The sequence below is a fragment of the Triturus cristatus genome, chromosome 8 (assembly GCF_964204655.1).
Source record: "Triturus cristatus chromosome 8, aTriCri1.1, whole genome shotgun sequence".
NCBI lineage: Eukaryota > Metazoa > Chordata > Amphibia > Caudata > Salamandridae > Triturus > Triturus cristatus.
In genome coordinates, this window is record NC_140591.1 from 276,315,354 (window position 1) to 276,331,758 (window position 16,405).

The 16,405-nt window shown below is 50.1% G+C and overlaps 1 protein-coding gene across 1 annotated transcript in view; it reads left to right on the plus strand.

Moving 5' to 3' along the window:
* The window catches only part of ATM (ATM serine/threonine kinase), a 1,586,045-nt gene that overhangs the window by 321,564 nt on the left and 1,248,076 nt on the right, over positions 1–16,405 (plus strand). The window contains exon 14 of the mRNA XM_085621514.1: positions 8,643–8,765. Coding sequence (XP_085477640.1) covers positions 8,643–8,765 — 123 coding nt within the window. The remainder of the gene's footprint in view (positions 1–8,642; positions 8,766–16,405) is intronic.

The window sequence follows — 16,405 nt, forward strand, 5'->3', positions numbered from 1 at the left end:
GGTCGCCCAAGACACCAGAGATCGGGGCAGTCAGGCTTTGCCAGGGTGGGATCGGCTGACCCAACCAGCTCGGGAGACGACAACCACACCAGGAGCCCTGCAGCACAGCTAGTCAGGGCCGGTCATGAGAATCGGGCAAGCGATGGGCCGGGAGACTTTGCGGCCGCCATCTTGGGGATGCCGCGTGGCGGGTCCGGGAGGCCGGAACAGCCCAGAAATCAGCGCCCAAAGTCTCAGAAGGAGCCCCGGGAGCCCCCAGGCAGCCAGGTACAAAATGCAGGGTTCAAGGAGATCCCGATTGCAACGGATGGCAGAGCGGATGACGGAGGGGTCCGGAGCATACCTAAGGTGCGACCGCCATCTTGACGCTCGTAGCCACCGACCTCATTTGGGAACAATTTAGCCCACAGGATTCTGGTTTTCGGTGGAGGTGCGGGCCATTTTCCGGACTCTAAAGACCATCCATCAAAGGAAGGCTGGTGCATATTCTCAAGGACAAACCACTATCATATGGTACTGCTAGAAGTAGGGTGGATTGGGGTCTTGAGTCCTGTGATAGAAAGCTTTGCATCTCCGATAGTGATGGCTGGAGCACCAGGGCATATTCCTGATCACAAACCACCAGACAGGGGACCTTAAATCCAAACCGGACAAACTGAGGGGGAGGCGTCTGACAGATCTTGAGTGGTTTCTACATCCTGAGTTGGTGCAGGGCATCTTCCAACAGTGGGGAGAATCCTGGCCAGATCTTTTCGCCACCGCTGAGGACATGCAATGTTGAAAGTTTGTGCATTGGTGTTAAAGCAAGAGCATTCGTTAGGAAATGTATTTCAGCTGGAATGTAACTCTGAACTCCTGTTCCACTTCCTGCTTCTCTTCTCCAGTTCTGAAGATCAAAAACGACCAGGCCCAAGTAATCCTAGTGACTCTTGATTGGGCTAGGATAGTGTGGTACCTGGAACTTCTGGGCATGAGCATCTGTCCTCTGATCTGGCTGCAGGTTCAGGAGGATGTCTTATCTCAGCAGCAGTGCAGGGCCCTCCACTTGAATCTATGCAATAGGCACCTACATCCAATTGACTGTGATTCATTTGCTCTCTGAATTGGTGTAGGTCATCCTTACTGTCTGGCACCTTACCACAAAATCCATTTATGTCCAGCAATGGGACAAATTTGTGACCTGCTGGGGTGTTTGCAACACTGACTCCTTACAGACGAAGCTGTCAATCAATCAATCAATCATAACACTTGTATTGCGCGCTACTCACCCGGAAGGGTCTCAAGGCGCTTGGGGGAAGGGGGCCGCTACTGCTCGAACAGCCAGGTCTTGAGTTGTCTCCTGAAGGCGAGGTGGTCCTGGGTCAGCCGAAGGTGGATGGGGAGGGAGTTCCATGTCTTGGCCGCCAGGTAGGAGAAGGATCTGCCTCCGGCGGTGGCTCTTCGGATGCGTGGTACGGCGGCGAGGGCGAGGCTAGCGGACCGTAGCTGGCGGGTGGGCGTGTGGAAGGTCAGGCGGTCGTTGAGGCACTTGGGGCCCAGGTTGTGGAGAGACTTGTGTGCGTGGGTGAGGAGCCTGAACGTGATCCTCTTGTTGACGGGGAGCCAGTGCAGGTTCCTCAGGTGGCCGGAGATGTGGTGCGTCGAGGGATGTCCAGGATGAGTCGGGCGGAGGCGTTCTGGATGCGTTGTAGTCTTTTCTGTAGCTTGGCTGTGGTTCCGGCGTAGAGGGTGTTTCCGTAGTCCAGCCGGCTGGTGACGAGGGCCTGGGTGACCGTCTTCCTGGTTTCGATCGGGATCCATCGGAAGATCTTGCGGAGCAAGCGGAGGGTGTGAAAGCATGAAGAGGAGACGGCGTTGACTTGTCTGGTCATCGAGAGGGAGGAGTCCAGGATGAAGCCCAGGTTGCGTGCGTGGTCTGTCGGCTTGGGGGCGGTGCCCAGGGCTGGGGGCCACCAGGAGTCGTCCCAGGCAGAGGGTGATGGTCCAAGGATGAGGACTTCCGTCTTGTCTGAGTTCAGTTTCAAGCGGCTGTTCTTCATCCACTCGGTGACGTCTTTCATCCCTTCGTGGAGGCTGGTTCTGGCGGTGTCGGGGTCTCTGGTGAGGGAGAGGATCAGCTGGGTGTCGTCGGCGTAGGAGATGATGTTGAGGTTGTGTTGGCGTGCGATGGCTGCGAGAGGTCTCATGTAGACGTTGAAGAGGGTGGGGCTGAGTGATGAGCCTTGCGGGACGCCGCAGATGACTTCGGTGGCCTCGGAACGAAACGGGGGGAGGCGGACTCTCTGTGTTCTTCCAGCGAGGAACGAGATGATCCACTTCAATGCCTTCTCTTGGATGCCGGTGTTGCTGAGGCGTTGGACTAGGGTGTGGTGGCAGACAGTGTCGAACGCGGCGGAGAGGTCCAGGAGGATGAGTGCCGCTGTTTCCCCGTTGTCGAGAAGGGCTCGGATGTCGTCGGTGGCTGCGATGAGGGCGGTCTCGGTGCTGTGGTTGGCTCTGAAGCCGGACTGCGAGGGGTCGAGGGATCCATTCGTCTCGAGGAAGGCGGAAAGCTGTCTGTTGGCGATCTTCTCGATGACTTTGGCAGGAAAAGGGAGGAGCGAGATGGGGCGGAAGTTTTTGAGGTCGGTGGGGTCCGCTGTAGGTTTCTTCAGTAGGGCGCTGAGCTCGGCATGCTTCCAGCTCTCCGGGAAGGTGGCGGTGTCGAAGGAGGTGTTGATGACGTCTCGGAGTTGGGGTGCGATGGTGGAGTCGGCCTTGTTGAAGACGTGGTGGGGGCAGGGGTCAGTCGGAGATCCGGAGTGGATGGTGTTCATCGTGCGGGCTGTGTCTTCGGTGGTCACAGCGGTCCAGGTGCGGAGGGTGGCGGTGGGGTGCGTTGGTCCGACGGTTGGGTGCGAGGATGGTGCGCCGAAGCTGTTGTGGATGTCGGCAATCTTGCGGTGGAAGAACGAGGTGAGGGAGTCGCAGAGATCTTGTGAAGGGGTGATGTCGTTGTTGCCGGTGCTGGGGTTGGAGAACTCCTTGACAATGCTGAAGAGTTCCTTGCTGTCATGGGCGTTGTTGTCCAGTCGATCCTTCAGTGATTTCTTCTTGGTGGTGCGGATGAGCTGGTGGTGCTTGCGGGTCGCGTGTTTGAGGGCGGTAATGTTGTCAGTGGTCCGGTCGAGGAGCCAGGCTTTCTCGAGGGAGCGGCAGGTCTTCTTGGAGTCCTTGAGTTCGTCGGTGAACCAGGGGGCCTTCTTGCTTCTGGGTTTGCTGGGAGGGTTCTTCAGTGGTGCGAGGTCGTCGGCGCAGGCGGTCAGCCACTGCGTGAAGTTGCGGGCTGCTTCGTTGGGGTCCGGTGTGCTGGCAGGTGGGTTCTGGCTGAGGGAGGTGGTGAGCTGGTCGGCGGTGATCTTGCTCCAGCTTCTGTGAGGAACCTGTTGCGGGTGGTGGTGGGTAGTGGTTTTTCTGAAGCTGAAGTGGACGCAGCTGTGGTCGGTCCAGTGAAGTCCGGTGGAGTGGCTGAAGGCGATGTGCTTGCTGGATGAGAAGACGGGGTCAAGCGTGTGGCCGGCGTGGTGGGTGGGGGTGTTGACCAGTTGCTTGAGTCCGAGGTTGGCGAGGTTGTCCAGCAGGGTGACGGTGTTGCGGTCCTTGTTGTTCTCCAGGTGGAAGTTGAGGTCCCCTAGGAGGATGTAGTCGGCGGAGGGGAGGGCGTGTGGGCTGATGAAGTCTGTGATGTCTTCGCTGAATTGTGTGCGTGGTCCCGGGGGTCTGTAGATGAGGGTGCCTCTGAGGGTCGTCGTTGGGTCGGTGTGAATCTGGAAGTGGAGGTGTTCGGCGGCGGTGTAGGTGTCGTCTGCGTCGGTCGTGATGCGGATGGTGTTCTTGTGGACGATGGTGATGCCTCCCCCAGTCTGGTTGACGCGGTCCTTCCTGATGATCTTGTATCCATCCGGGATGGCGATGTCGGGGGCTGAGGAGGTGTTCATCCATGTTTCAGTGAGGAACGCGAGGTCTGTTGATGTTGTGTCGAGCAGGTTCCAGAGTTCGACGGCGTGTCTGTGGATGGAGCGGGTGTTGAGCAGGATGCACTTGAGGTCGCTGCTGGGGTTTGGCTTGGCGGGCGCGGTGCATGTTCGGAGGCAGGTGAACTTGCAGGTTGTGCAGGTGAAGGGTCCGTGGAAGCGTTTCGGGGTGGCCCGGCAGCAGGCGGGGTTCCGGCCGGCATTGAGTGCGTTGAGGGCGGCGGCGTCGTAGGTCTGTCGGTCGTCTTGCGTCGGTGGGGGCCAGGAGTCCTGGCGCTGGGCGCGGTCCAGGCGCGGACGGGCGCAGACGGGCTTACCTTTGGCGCGCCTTCGGCGCACAATCGGCGCGTCCGCGCGGTCGCCATTTATGGCGAAGTGGGAGGGAGGGAGGAGCAGCTGGGAGGCGGGAGCGGGGAGGGCACAGAAGGAAAAGGGGGTGTGGCCGCTAGCACGGCGGCGGGGAGCGGGGCGGGCAGGCACAGGGGACAGAGAGACAGGACAACAGCACAGGCAACCACAAAAATCTATTACAGCAAATGGGGAAACAATAATTATGTTAACAAGATGCAGGGGCACAAAAAGGAAACAAAGTAAAAAGAGTACACTCAAATGCAGCGGGGGGCGGGGTCGGCGAGGCAGGCTCAGCGAGGCTGCGGGCAGCAGCAGGGCGAGTCCCACACACAACAGCTGGTGGCCGTGCGGCGCGGGGGTGTCCTGATAACATCCTTTTGTTTGTTTTGTCTTTAGCCCAGCAAGGCCTTGTAATGCCTACTATCAAAGGTTATTTATATTCCGTTTTGGCATATCTAGGTTTGCTGGACCAACCGCTCTAGTTCAAATCACTTGTTGGGATGAAGTTTATTAAAGGTTTGACACGTTTCTTCCATGCGGTTTGTGGTGTGAGAGTAGGACCTTAACTTCAACTTGACATTTCTCATGTGTACCACCTTCGAGCCTATGCATAGCTGCTTGATGCATCTCCTGACATAAAAAATCGACTTCCTTGTTGCGATTAAGTCTCTTGACATGAGTGAACTTTAGGCACTTTCAATGCAACTGTCCTAAACAACCTTTCCCCCCCCAGAGAAATTGGTGCTGAGGATTCTGGCAGACTTCTTTCCAAGAATCTTAACTCCCTTCCATGTTGGGCCAAATATCACTGAGTGGTTTTTGCTCCTCCTCACCCCTCGAAAGAGCCCCAAAAGGGCTCTAAGCTTTTAAATAGATGTACTAAGGGTCATCATATGGACAGTCAGCTTTTTGTGGAGTTTTCTCGTGTGAGGAACAGGCAGGTGGTGCAGAAGTTTACCTTGCTCCGTTGCAAAGTTCTATGCATTAAGAGCTGCTATACCAAGAAACAGCCTCTGAAAGGTCTCAGAGTCCACCCCACTAGGGCTAAGGCTGCTACTACTGCATTGTCAAGTGCTGTGCCTGCCTTTTACATCTGCCAGGCTGCAGCACAGGCCTCATTGCATACGCTCAAGAAGTACTCCTGCCTTGGCAGCTAGGTCTGATGGTAAGGAGATTGCTCCAGGTTGGTTGGTCCTTCAAGATTTTTTTTTCCTGAGCCCACTCCACATGCCCTCATCTTGGGGGGATTCTGATTTGGTATTGATTCAAAGGTGAGGAATCAGGAGTCTGAAGAACCCATCAGAAGAACAAATTACTTACCTTTGTTAACTGTCTTTCTGGTTGCACCTCTATCTAACCACAGATTCCTTACTGCCCTTCTACCACCTGGGTCTTTAAAGTAGCTTCTTTTTAGCATCTAAAAAGGTCCCAAGTTACTATTTAGGGCACTGTTACAACCAATTATTCATGCTCCGTTTCTTATGGGGCGGAAAGTGTAAAATAAGTGGTGCTTATATGTGGCTCTGCTTTGTCACTTGAAGGGCAGTATGAAGCCAGCACAGAGCCATACAACGCCACCTTGCAATGTGCGGGAGCACTGCTATGAAAAAAAACCCTCCAAATTCATTCTAATGCCTGGGGGATATTCGAAGGTGAGGGATTTGTTGTTAGATAAAGTATCCATCAGAAAGTGTTTTCAAAGGTAAGTAACTTGTTCTTTCCGAAAGCATGCCATCTGTCTGACCTGACTCTTGCCCTAATAAGCTTTGAACAGCCTCTCACAGACCTCAGCAAGACATGTGACAGGTTCTGCCCACCCTCTGGGGATGAAACTGATATGTAATATTATTACAATCAAAGACCATTAGTAAAGTTGATTTCCTTTATTAGTCAATAGCACGGCAGTACGTCCTTCCAGCTACAGTGACTAACAACTGACTCATTCACTGGAAAGATATGTATACCGTTCCACACTAGAACCTGGAACGCACTATAAAGAATAATACAGCGTATGCCACTGAAACCACAGTATTGATACTTAAAGTAATATACACCTAGAATACAACAAATATGTTTTGCTCTTAGATCTCGTACCTTTAGATCCTTGGTTTGTGACTGGCAGATCTAGCATAAGATAACGGATTGTTCTTTAGTAACAGTAGCAATGCTTAGATCTTATTTATCCCTAACACATGGACTCACACGTTCCAGCTTGTGCGATGTATAGCTATTCTGTAGAAGATGCCTTGGATGACAAGATTCATGTATTGGAATGCAGAATGCAGCATTATTTCGGTATTCTGTGGAACACATAACGCCGAATTTCTGTTCACGGTCTCCTCATGGGGGCATGGAAGGCACACACTAGACCATTATAACAGGCCTCCCAAGCTGCATTTTCTCCCTAGAAAATTCAGAGCTCTGAGAAACGATGATCAGACGTGTTACTGTATAAGCTTCTTAATTTCCATGCCTCATTTTTGCACACACTGGCAAAGCGATTCTTGATCACAAAACCTTGCAAATGATTTTCTAAACTAAATTACGGTTTGATTCTAACTGTCTGCAAGAATAGAGCTGCAGTTGGGATGTTCTTGGAGTCATTACCAAGTTGTACATTTAGTTTTAAAATACTTTGGTGATGTTTATCGCTGCCGAGATGAAGGTCAAGGTATTGTGTGGTCCTTGGAACAGATAGTCAGCCCTTCTAGTGCCACGTATCCAAATAATCAGTTGGCTTGTGAAGTATTGTTTGACTGCATATTGCACATGGAGTTGCCTGCCATGACTGCGGTCAGAAAAGAGTTTTATTATCTGTACATTCTCTGCGTGTGTGGACTCTGGCAGTACTGAACGCTCATCCAGGTTCACTCACTTATACAAAGGCCTGCACCAAGCTGAGCCCCCTGAATAGTGGGGTCCCTGCACTGCAGGCGCCTTAAGATATGCTGTTGGAGTGGCTTTTAGGATTCTAGCAGACCCCACAGCTATCCTCCATTTTACAGCGTTGGAATCCGTAGGATCAGCAAGATTTGCTAGATCTGACATGCCCGCTACTGTATTCCAGAATGTGTGCTTGCTTCTGTTTTTAAATTATAATAATTGTAAGAAGATCAGAACAAAAGGACCACATTAGCAATGTTGTTACTTATGCTGTTCCGTTGATTGTATAATTATACAATAACATGCACTGCTTCCTACATGGTGGGAGGCGTATGTTTCATTAAGTTTTGATGTACAACCCTACCCAGATTCTTTCCATTAAATCGATTACATGAAAGTTCCTTCCAATGCTTTAAGCAATGATTCCTCTTAAGATGCTTTGTGCTTTTAATCGGAGGTCACTTAGAGTATCAGGTTTATATCATTTTGTTTATTTAAACAAAGCATGCAAGCCCAGCTCAGTGATTCTGGTGAAAGGCAGGCGACAAATAATTTGTCTCTCTGGTCAAGACACAAAATTTTGGTGATAAATAAGCCAAAGTCGATAGCAGATAATGCACACTGGGTAGCAAAAGTAATTTGAGATCGGTGAAAGGCGATAGCATGCTGCATCGGCAGCTTTGATCCTCAGAACTGTACTACAATGTTGATGATGGGGCGCAATTCACCAGGACTGTATCCTAACCTGTACTGATGCCTGTACCCTATATAGTACTGTACTTTACAGAAATGTTAATAAAAATAATTAATAAAGAAAGGCGATACCATAAAAGATATTCCATTCAGCCTTTCAATGTGAGAGAGGTCTATATTTCCCTAAACAGTTTGACTAGGTTAAATAAATGTCTTTCCTAACTAAGCACATTCTAGTTGTTATCGGAACCCACTAAAAAGATAATGCATAATTAATACCCAGCCTGCTATGTTTTTTTTCTTAAACACATCTTTATAACCTTTTACAAAGAGGGTATGGGAGAGTGATAGTTATGAGATGAAGACCGTTCTGGCTTCTAAACAACCATTGCAGTAGCCACTAAAACGTGAAAGCTCATTCTTGGTCGTTCTTGTCAATTTCCTAACCCCGCCTTCCTATTTCCCTTACTCTTCCTTCACTCTTCTCCTCCCCTCAGCTGTGTGTTATACCTCACGGAATATTGGATATTTTTTATCGCACTTATTGTTGCATGTGATTAAAAAAAAAATTATTCAGCTTAGCTACAACCATGGGTGTGATCTTCGGAGTCTTTTGCTTCCGGCATTGGCTTACAATATGCAGATATGTTTTCTTTCTTTTAAATTGATTAATACTATATTGTCTGTACTTTTTATTTTTAGACCCCTCCAGAGAGCCTCGTTCGATGTGCCAGTCTTCTAACTGGAGTGCTTGGATACTTTTGTTATGCTGGTATATTATCTGAAGAAGATGCCTGTAAAGCGGAGCTCTTCGTTAAGGCAAAGGTATAGCTGTACTGTTTTGTTTGAGTTTTTCATGTGTTTTTATTTTTGCTAAAAAAAAGACCTATTAACGTGTTTGAATTTTATGACAATAGATTTTTTCAGTCGTTAAATACATTTTACAAAAAATCTACATTTCATGCACTGACCATTCTAACTAACTTAAACTAAGGTTGGTATTTGGGTACAGGTATTAATATGGATTTGTTGTCCAATTTAGGAAATGTCGGCTTACGTTTTTTTATCTTCCCACATTTGCTGATAGTTTTTTTCTTCTTCAACTTTTATTTAACATTTTCCATCATATGAACCATATAGTACGGTTTCAGAATAAAAAAACGGAAAAGTCAAAGCAAAGGATCCATAAGGTTATAACAGCAAGCTGCCAAATTCCAATAGGGGTAATAAAGAAACATAGCACAGCAAGTACAGTGGAAAAGAAAGTCCTAATCCTATGACGCCACTGCAGAGAAAAAAAAAGTAGATGTAATATAACATATTCATACCTAGAGCAACTAAAAGGCTGCATCTGACTACCAGTTGATCACGTTTTGTTTTGAATAGCATATAGTGCACATGTTTCAGAGGTTCAAGTACGGAAGGGCAAGCAAGTGTAGCAAAATATTAAACATTTACATAAGTCAATCTTTCAGGAATTGTATGTTCGGCCAACCTGTTTCGGGTGGGGGGGGGGGGAGCCATTTGGTCCTTCTGCGTTTTGTGTTAAGAGGTATCCCTGGAGAGAGCCCCAAATATCCTTAGGTCTGGAAGACAATGGGAGCGTCTCGGCATAAGTTGTCAGTTGCCCTTGGCAGTAGATTAAATCACTCAGCCACTCCTTGAATTTGGGGCCTCTTCCCCCTACCCCACCTACAAGCTGCTCTTCGTTTAGCTAATAATAGTGATGTGGTAATAAAGGTACGATGTGTCTTAGGAAGCTGCTCGGCGTTACCCAGGAGCGCTAGTAAGGGATCCCCGGCTACCGGGACACCTGTCATCTGCCCAAGTGCCTCAAAGACCAATGCCCAATATTCCTGTATTTTAGGGCATTCCCATGCTAAGTGAAGGAACCCTGCTCCCGGTTGTTTACATCTCTCACAGCAGTCATTATCTGCCAGTTTAAGTCTGTACTTTTTGGTGGGTGTATAATAGAGACGTTGTAAAAATGTATAGTGTATAACACGTAATCGACAGCTGGCAGATATTTTCGCGGTTTGGAGGCAGCAGTGTTCCCACTGATCTTCTGTTATCGCCCTACCCAGTTCCGTGCTCCAGCGTGTACGAGCTGTGTTGGGTGGCCCAAGAGGTTGCGCGCGTATGCTATGGTAGAGCCGAGACCCTAGATGTTTACCACCACTGGATCCCAACATCTGATGTAGAGGGGGAGGCTTGTGGGCTCCCGAGGGAAGTCTGGAATAATAGAACGGATTCCCTGCAGCAGCCGAATGTATAAGAAAGTGTCAAGCGGCGAAGGTGGGGTTGTATGAAATATTTGATCTAACGTGCGGAAGAGGCCACGTAGTAATCTTGGCACGCGCGCACATTTGCTGAAATCCGCATTCCTGCAACAGGGGCATACGGGGGTGATACGAGATGGGGAGTCTCGGGTAATACAGCAAAGGGGAGCCAAGAAGGTCCATTATACAGTGCCATGCGTCCACCTTAGCTGTGACAGTGGTGGGGGGCAAATTTTGGGTGTGTCGGGGTGCATATGAGTCCATCCAGAGGGATGGGATCGGCCAACCAGTGCTCCACGGCTACCTGCGGCATATAACTGGGAGGGCGGATCCAAAAGTAAGCATAATGTGCTTGTGCACTAAGATAATAGACTTCGAAGTCGGGGATGTCGAAGCCGCCCTCCGCGTCAGGTTTCGTGAGAGTGGACCACTTAAGCCTAAGTTGTTTGCCATCCCAGAGTAATCGAAGCAATTCAGAACGAAGGGTTTTAAAAAAAATAGCACCCAGGATTATATGGTATGTTCATAAACGGGTACAAAAACTGCGGAAGCACCACCATCTTTATCAGAGAAGCGCGACCAGCAAGCAAGAGTGGCAGGGAGATCCATCTAGTGACATTGTTAGTAAGGCGATGTATAGCCGTGCCATAGTTAAGTCTCAGCAGCTCCTCTCTATAGCTTGAAAGTTGTATCCCTAGATACTAAAGGTCAGAATCGCACCAATCTAATGGGTAGTCCAGAGCAAAGCGGGAGACTGCATCCGTCAGGGGAAACACCTGTGACTTCTCCCAATTAATATGTACCCCAAAATTCAATTGGCCGCACTCTGCTCGTCCTACCAGCGTGTTACCCCAAAGCATTGTGGTCCATGAAGTAGCGTCGGCGGGTACGCCTATGCCAAAAGTTTAAAATTAAAATGAGTGTCGCGTTAGCCATCCCTGGACACGTGTTTCAAGGTAGTTGCCTCTCGTCAGCAGGGAGTAGGTATGTGTGTGGGGTTGCTGCGTAGGCTGCCCAAAAATATTCTCAGGTAAAGTACCACTCAAGGCGCGCAGGTGCGTAGCCAAGGGCTCGTCAGCCCCACCGGCTCAAGGGAGCCTGAATATAAACAAAAATCCAATTGGCCGCACTCTGCTCGTCCTACCAGCGTGTTACCCCAAAGCATTGTGGTCCATGAAGTAGCGTCGGCGGGTACGCCTATGCCAAAAGTTTAAAATTAAAATGAGTGTCGCGTTAGCCATCCCTGGACACGTGTTTCAAGGTAGTTGCCTCTCGTCAGCAGGGAGTAGGTATGTGTGTGGGGTTGCTGCGTAGGCTGCCCAAAAATATTCTCAGGTAAAGTACCACTCAAGGCGTGCAGGTGCGTAGCCAAGGGCTCGTCAGCCCCACCGGCTCAAGGGAGCCTGAATATAAACAAAAATCCAATTGGCCGCACTCTGCTCGTCCTACCAGCGTGTTACCCCAAAGCATTGTGGTCCATGAAGTAGCGTCGGCGGGTACGCCTATGCCAAAAGTTTAAAATTAAAATGAGTGTCGCGTTAGCCATCCCTGGACACGTGTTTCAAGGTAGTTGCCTCTCGTCAGCAGGGAGTAGGTATGTGTGTGGGGTTGCTGCGTAGGCTGCCCAAAAATATTCTCAGGTAAAGTACCACTCAAGGCGCGCAGGTGCGTAGCCAAGGGCTCGTCAGCCCCACCGGCTCAAGGGAGCCTGAATATAAACAAAAATCCAATTGGCCGCACTCTGCTCGTCCTACCAGCGTGTTACCCCAAAGCATTGTGGTCCATGAAGTAGCGTCGGCGGGTACGCCTATGCCAAAAGTTTAAAATTAAAATGAGTGTGGAGCAGTGTGCGACCAACTTGGTGATATATATTTAGTGGCTCTCTGAGCTCTCTGAGCCCCGGAGTCGACGGGCTCATGGTTACGCACCTGCGTTCGCTACGAGAGGTACCAGACCTGATATGATTTTAGCAGCCTACACAAGCAACCCTACACTCTTCCTACTCCCTGCTGACGAGCGGCAACTACCGCGAAACACGTGTCCAGGGATGGCTAACGCTACTCTGACTTGCACGCACCACTGAGCATAGGCGTACCCGCCGACGCTGACTACAGGGACCACAATTCTTCGGGGTAACACGCTAGTGGGTGGAGCAGTGTGCGACCAACTTGGTGATATATATTTAGTGGCTCTCTGAGCCCCGGAGTCGACGGGCTCATGGTTACGCACCTGCGTTCGCTACGAGAGGTACCAGACCTGATATGATTTTAGCAGCCTACACAAGCAACCCTACACTCTTCCTACTCCCTGCTGACGAGCGGCAACTACCGCGAAACACGTGTCCAGGGATGGCTAACGCTACTCTGACTTGCACGCACCACTGAGCATAGGCGTACCCGCCGACGCTGACTACAGGGACCACAATTCTTCGGGGTAACACGCTAGTGGGTGGAGCAGTGTGCGACCAACTTGGTGATATATATTTAGTGGCTCTCTGAGCCCCGGAGTCGACGGGCTCATGGTTACGCACCTGCGTTCGCTACGAGAGGTACCAGACCTGATATGATTTTAGCAGCCTACACAAGCAACCCTACACTCTTCCTACTCCCTGCTGACGAGCGGCAACTACCGCGAAACACGTGTCCAGGGATGGCTAACGCTACTCTGACTTGCACGCACCACTGAGCATAGGCGTACCCGCCGACGCTGACTACAGGGACCACAATTCTTCGGGGTAACACACTAGTGGGTGGAGCAGTGTGCGACCAACTTGGTGATATATATTTAGTGGCTCTCTGAGCCCCGGAGTCGACGGGCTCATGGTTACGCACCTGCGTTCGCTACGAGAGGTACCAGACCTGATATGATTTTAGCAGCCTACACAAGCAACCCTACACTCTTCCTACTCCCTGCTGACGAGCGGCAACTACCGCGAAACACGTGTCCAGGGATGGCTAACGCTACTCTGACTTGCACGCACCACTGAGCATAGGCGTACCCGCCGACGCTGACTACAGGGACCACAATTCTTCGGGGTAACACGCTAGTGGGTGGAGCAGTGTGCGACCAACTTGGTGATATATATTTAGTGGCTCTCTGAGCCCCGGAGTCGACGGGCTCATGGTTACGCACCTGCGTTCGCTACGAGAGGTACCAGACCTGATATGATTTTAGCAGCCTACACAAGCAACCCTACACTCTTCCTACTCCCTGCTGACGAGCGGCAACTACCGCGAAACACGTGTCCAGGGATGGCTAACGCTACTCTGACTTGCACGCACCACTGAGCATAGGCGTACCCGCCGACGCTGACTACAAGGACCACAATTCTTCGGGGTAACACGCTAGTGGGTGGAGCAGTGTGCGACCAACTTGGTGATATATAATATGTACCCCAGATAGCCTGCCAAATACTATAAATTCCCGCAGCAAAGGATTGATGTTCTGTTGAGGATCTCTCACATACAAAGTAATATCATCCGCATAGAGGGAAATCTATATTTGGCGTAAATAGCAGCGGAAAGCCTTGTCTTGATGAACCTGACGTAACCGGGAGGCTAATGGCTCTATTGCTATGGCAAATAGAAGGGAAGAGAGCGGGCACCCCTGCCTAGTACCCCTCGATATAGTAAAGGGAGCCGATGTATGTCCATTAATCAACACTTTAGCTGTGGGTTTGTGATACAGTAAGCGTATCCAGGAAAGAAACAGAGGGGGGAAGCCCATCCGACGTAACACCCCAAAAAGGTAGTCCCATTCAACAGAATCTAATGCTTTAGTAGCATCTAGGAACACCGCTGCTAGTGGGAACTCAGGCGCAACTGTTTGAAGTAAAGAAAAAAGGGTACGCAGATTACGGGTGGTGGCTCGCCCAGGGATGAACCCCGACTGATCTGGGAGAACCAATCTATCGAGCAGTAGTGCTAGACGGTTTGCTATAACCTTAGCTAAGATTTTGGCATCACAGTTTGAGTGACAAAGGCCGATATGAATTGCAGGAGTCCAGAGGTTTGCCAGGCTTCAGCAGCAATGTAATAAGCGCCTCTATCATTGACGGTGGGAGTGCACCGACCTCTAAGGATTCTTCGTAGACTTCTTTAAGCACTGGGGCCATGATATCAATGTAGGTTTTATAAAATTCGATAGGGAGGCCATCCAGGCCAGGCGTTTTGCCAGATTGCATCTTCATTATTGCCTCTCGGATTTCATCTAATTCAAACGGGGCGCAGAAAAACTCACGGTGCGCGTCACTAAGCCAACCCAATGCCACGTCTCCCAAAAAGCCCTCCATGTCCAAGTCTCCGTCCCTTTGAGTAGTGTATAGTGTCGTGTAATGGGAGATGAATGCGTTCAAAATGTCTGGAGTGTCCTGATGATGGGCTCCCCCAGGCCCCTGGATTTCAATATGTAATTGGCAAAGCTGGGACGGCGTATCACTTCAGCCAGTGCCCGACCCGGTCTTTCTCCCTCACCATACCTGCGAGCTTCCCAATAACGTCCCCGAAATTTCGACTCTCTCCCTGCCGTTTCCTCATAATCCGACAATTTTACTCCTTCTGCACTTGCCCCGTTTCCCCCGCCTCCATCCGAGATTCTAGTGCCTTGAGTTCCTTCTCTAAAGATTTCAATGTATTCTGGATATCTCGGAGAACCCCAAAACTCTTGGAAATGCAAAATCCCCTAATCGTAACCTCAAGGGTTCCCAGATCACTTCTACACTATCTACTGATTCCTTATTTCTCTGAAAGAAGTCTCGTATTTCCTCTCCCAATTCTTGACAGAAAACAGTATCAAGTAACGCTGTAGGCTGGAGCCTCCAACTAGGCCTGGGTTTGTCATACCCTGGTGGGTGAAGTACTAATACCACTGGGCAATGATCCAAGAGTGTTCTGGCAGGGTGTGTGACATTCCGAATCGCCGGTCCCAGTCCCCTCGTAACCAGAAAGTAGTCTATTCTAGCCCATGTGGCAGCATAAGTTGTGAAATGTGTGCCTGTTCGAGTTTGAGGGTGAGTGTGAAGCCACGTGTCAATTAGCCCCCCCTCCGTCATTATGCCCTGCATAACCTCCTGCGCATGAGTATAGTGGTGGGGTGCCGTATTGGATCTATCCAATGCTGGGTTAAGGGCCACATTAAAATCGCCACCCCAAATTATGTGGGTTGACCCTATACTCACAATCCTGCCCCAGAGGGATGCGAAGAATTCAGGAGCATCAGTGTTGGGTCCGTAACAGCAGGCCAGCGTGATAGAGTCCATGCCCAGTCGACCCCAAACAAGCACATATCGCCCCTGAGGGTCCATCTCAGATCCGCCAGTGTAAAAGGAGTCTGCTTTTTCACTCGTATGGCTGTACCTCGGGCATAGGAGGAGTATGATGAGAAAAACCTATATTCCGCCCATTTACTAGCAAACGTATTAGGAAGTCTGAGATTAACATGGGTCTCTTGAAGCATGGCAATGGTTATATGATGACGATCAAGGTAGGCCAATATTGCCGCCTCTTCCGCGGATCTCCCAATCCTCTAATGTTCCAAGACATGAATCGCAGCTGTGATGCGTCTATCTGTTCACTCATAGTGCCCTATAGCGTTATCCTTATAATCTTGTAAGTGTGTACCTTGCTGTATACAACTAAAAAAGGAACGTCCGCTGCTAATGGAAAGCTGTGAAGTGCTCATAGCGAACTTTGCAATAAAACTTGACCCTCCCACCCCCACCCACTGAAGCATCCCAAACATGCCAGGTATAGTTCCCTCCCCCTCCCAAATACCCACGGAACAGAACTATTTGTTCAGCTGATTCAGTCTATAGGTAGAGAAATATGACAACGGGGTTCTCCTGCAGGGGAAGCTCTAGTAAATGGCACACAGACACCTCTTGCCAAGCAGGCTCAGCCTTTTGGCCTTTCCCCCCCACTGGGCCCGAGGGTGCCCGACGCCTGCCAATTCTTATTTCCCATCCGGTGGCGAAGGTCGCCTTTACGTACGTATCGCCTCTTAAGAAAGGATCAGACTATTTCTTATGTCTGTCAATTCAGTGAATTTAGTAGGACATAGCAAAGATGTACATAGTCATGACACAGAGCATCTTTCAGTCATTGGACGGCGTACTCGACCGTGGTGAGCCATCTGATGTGGCTGCCGCATTCTTATGCGTCTTAAGCCGCTTCAATAATTATTCTGCAT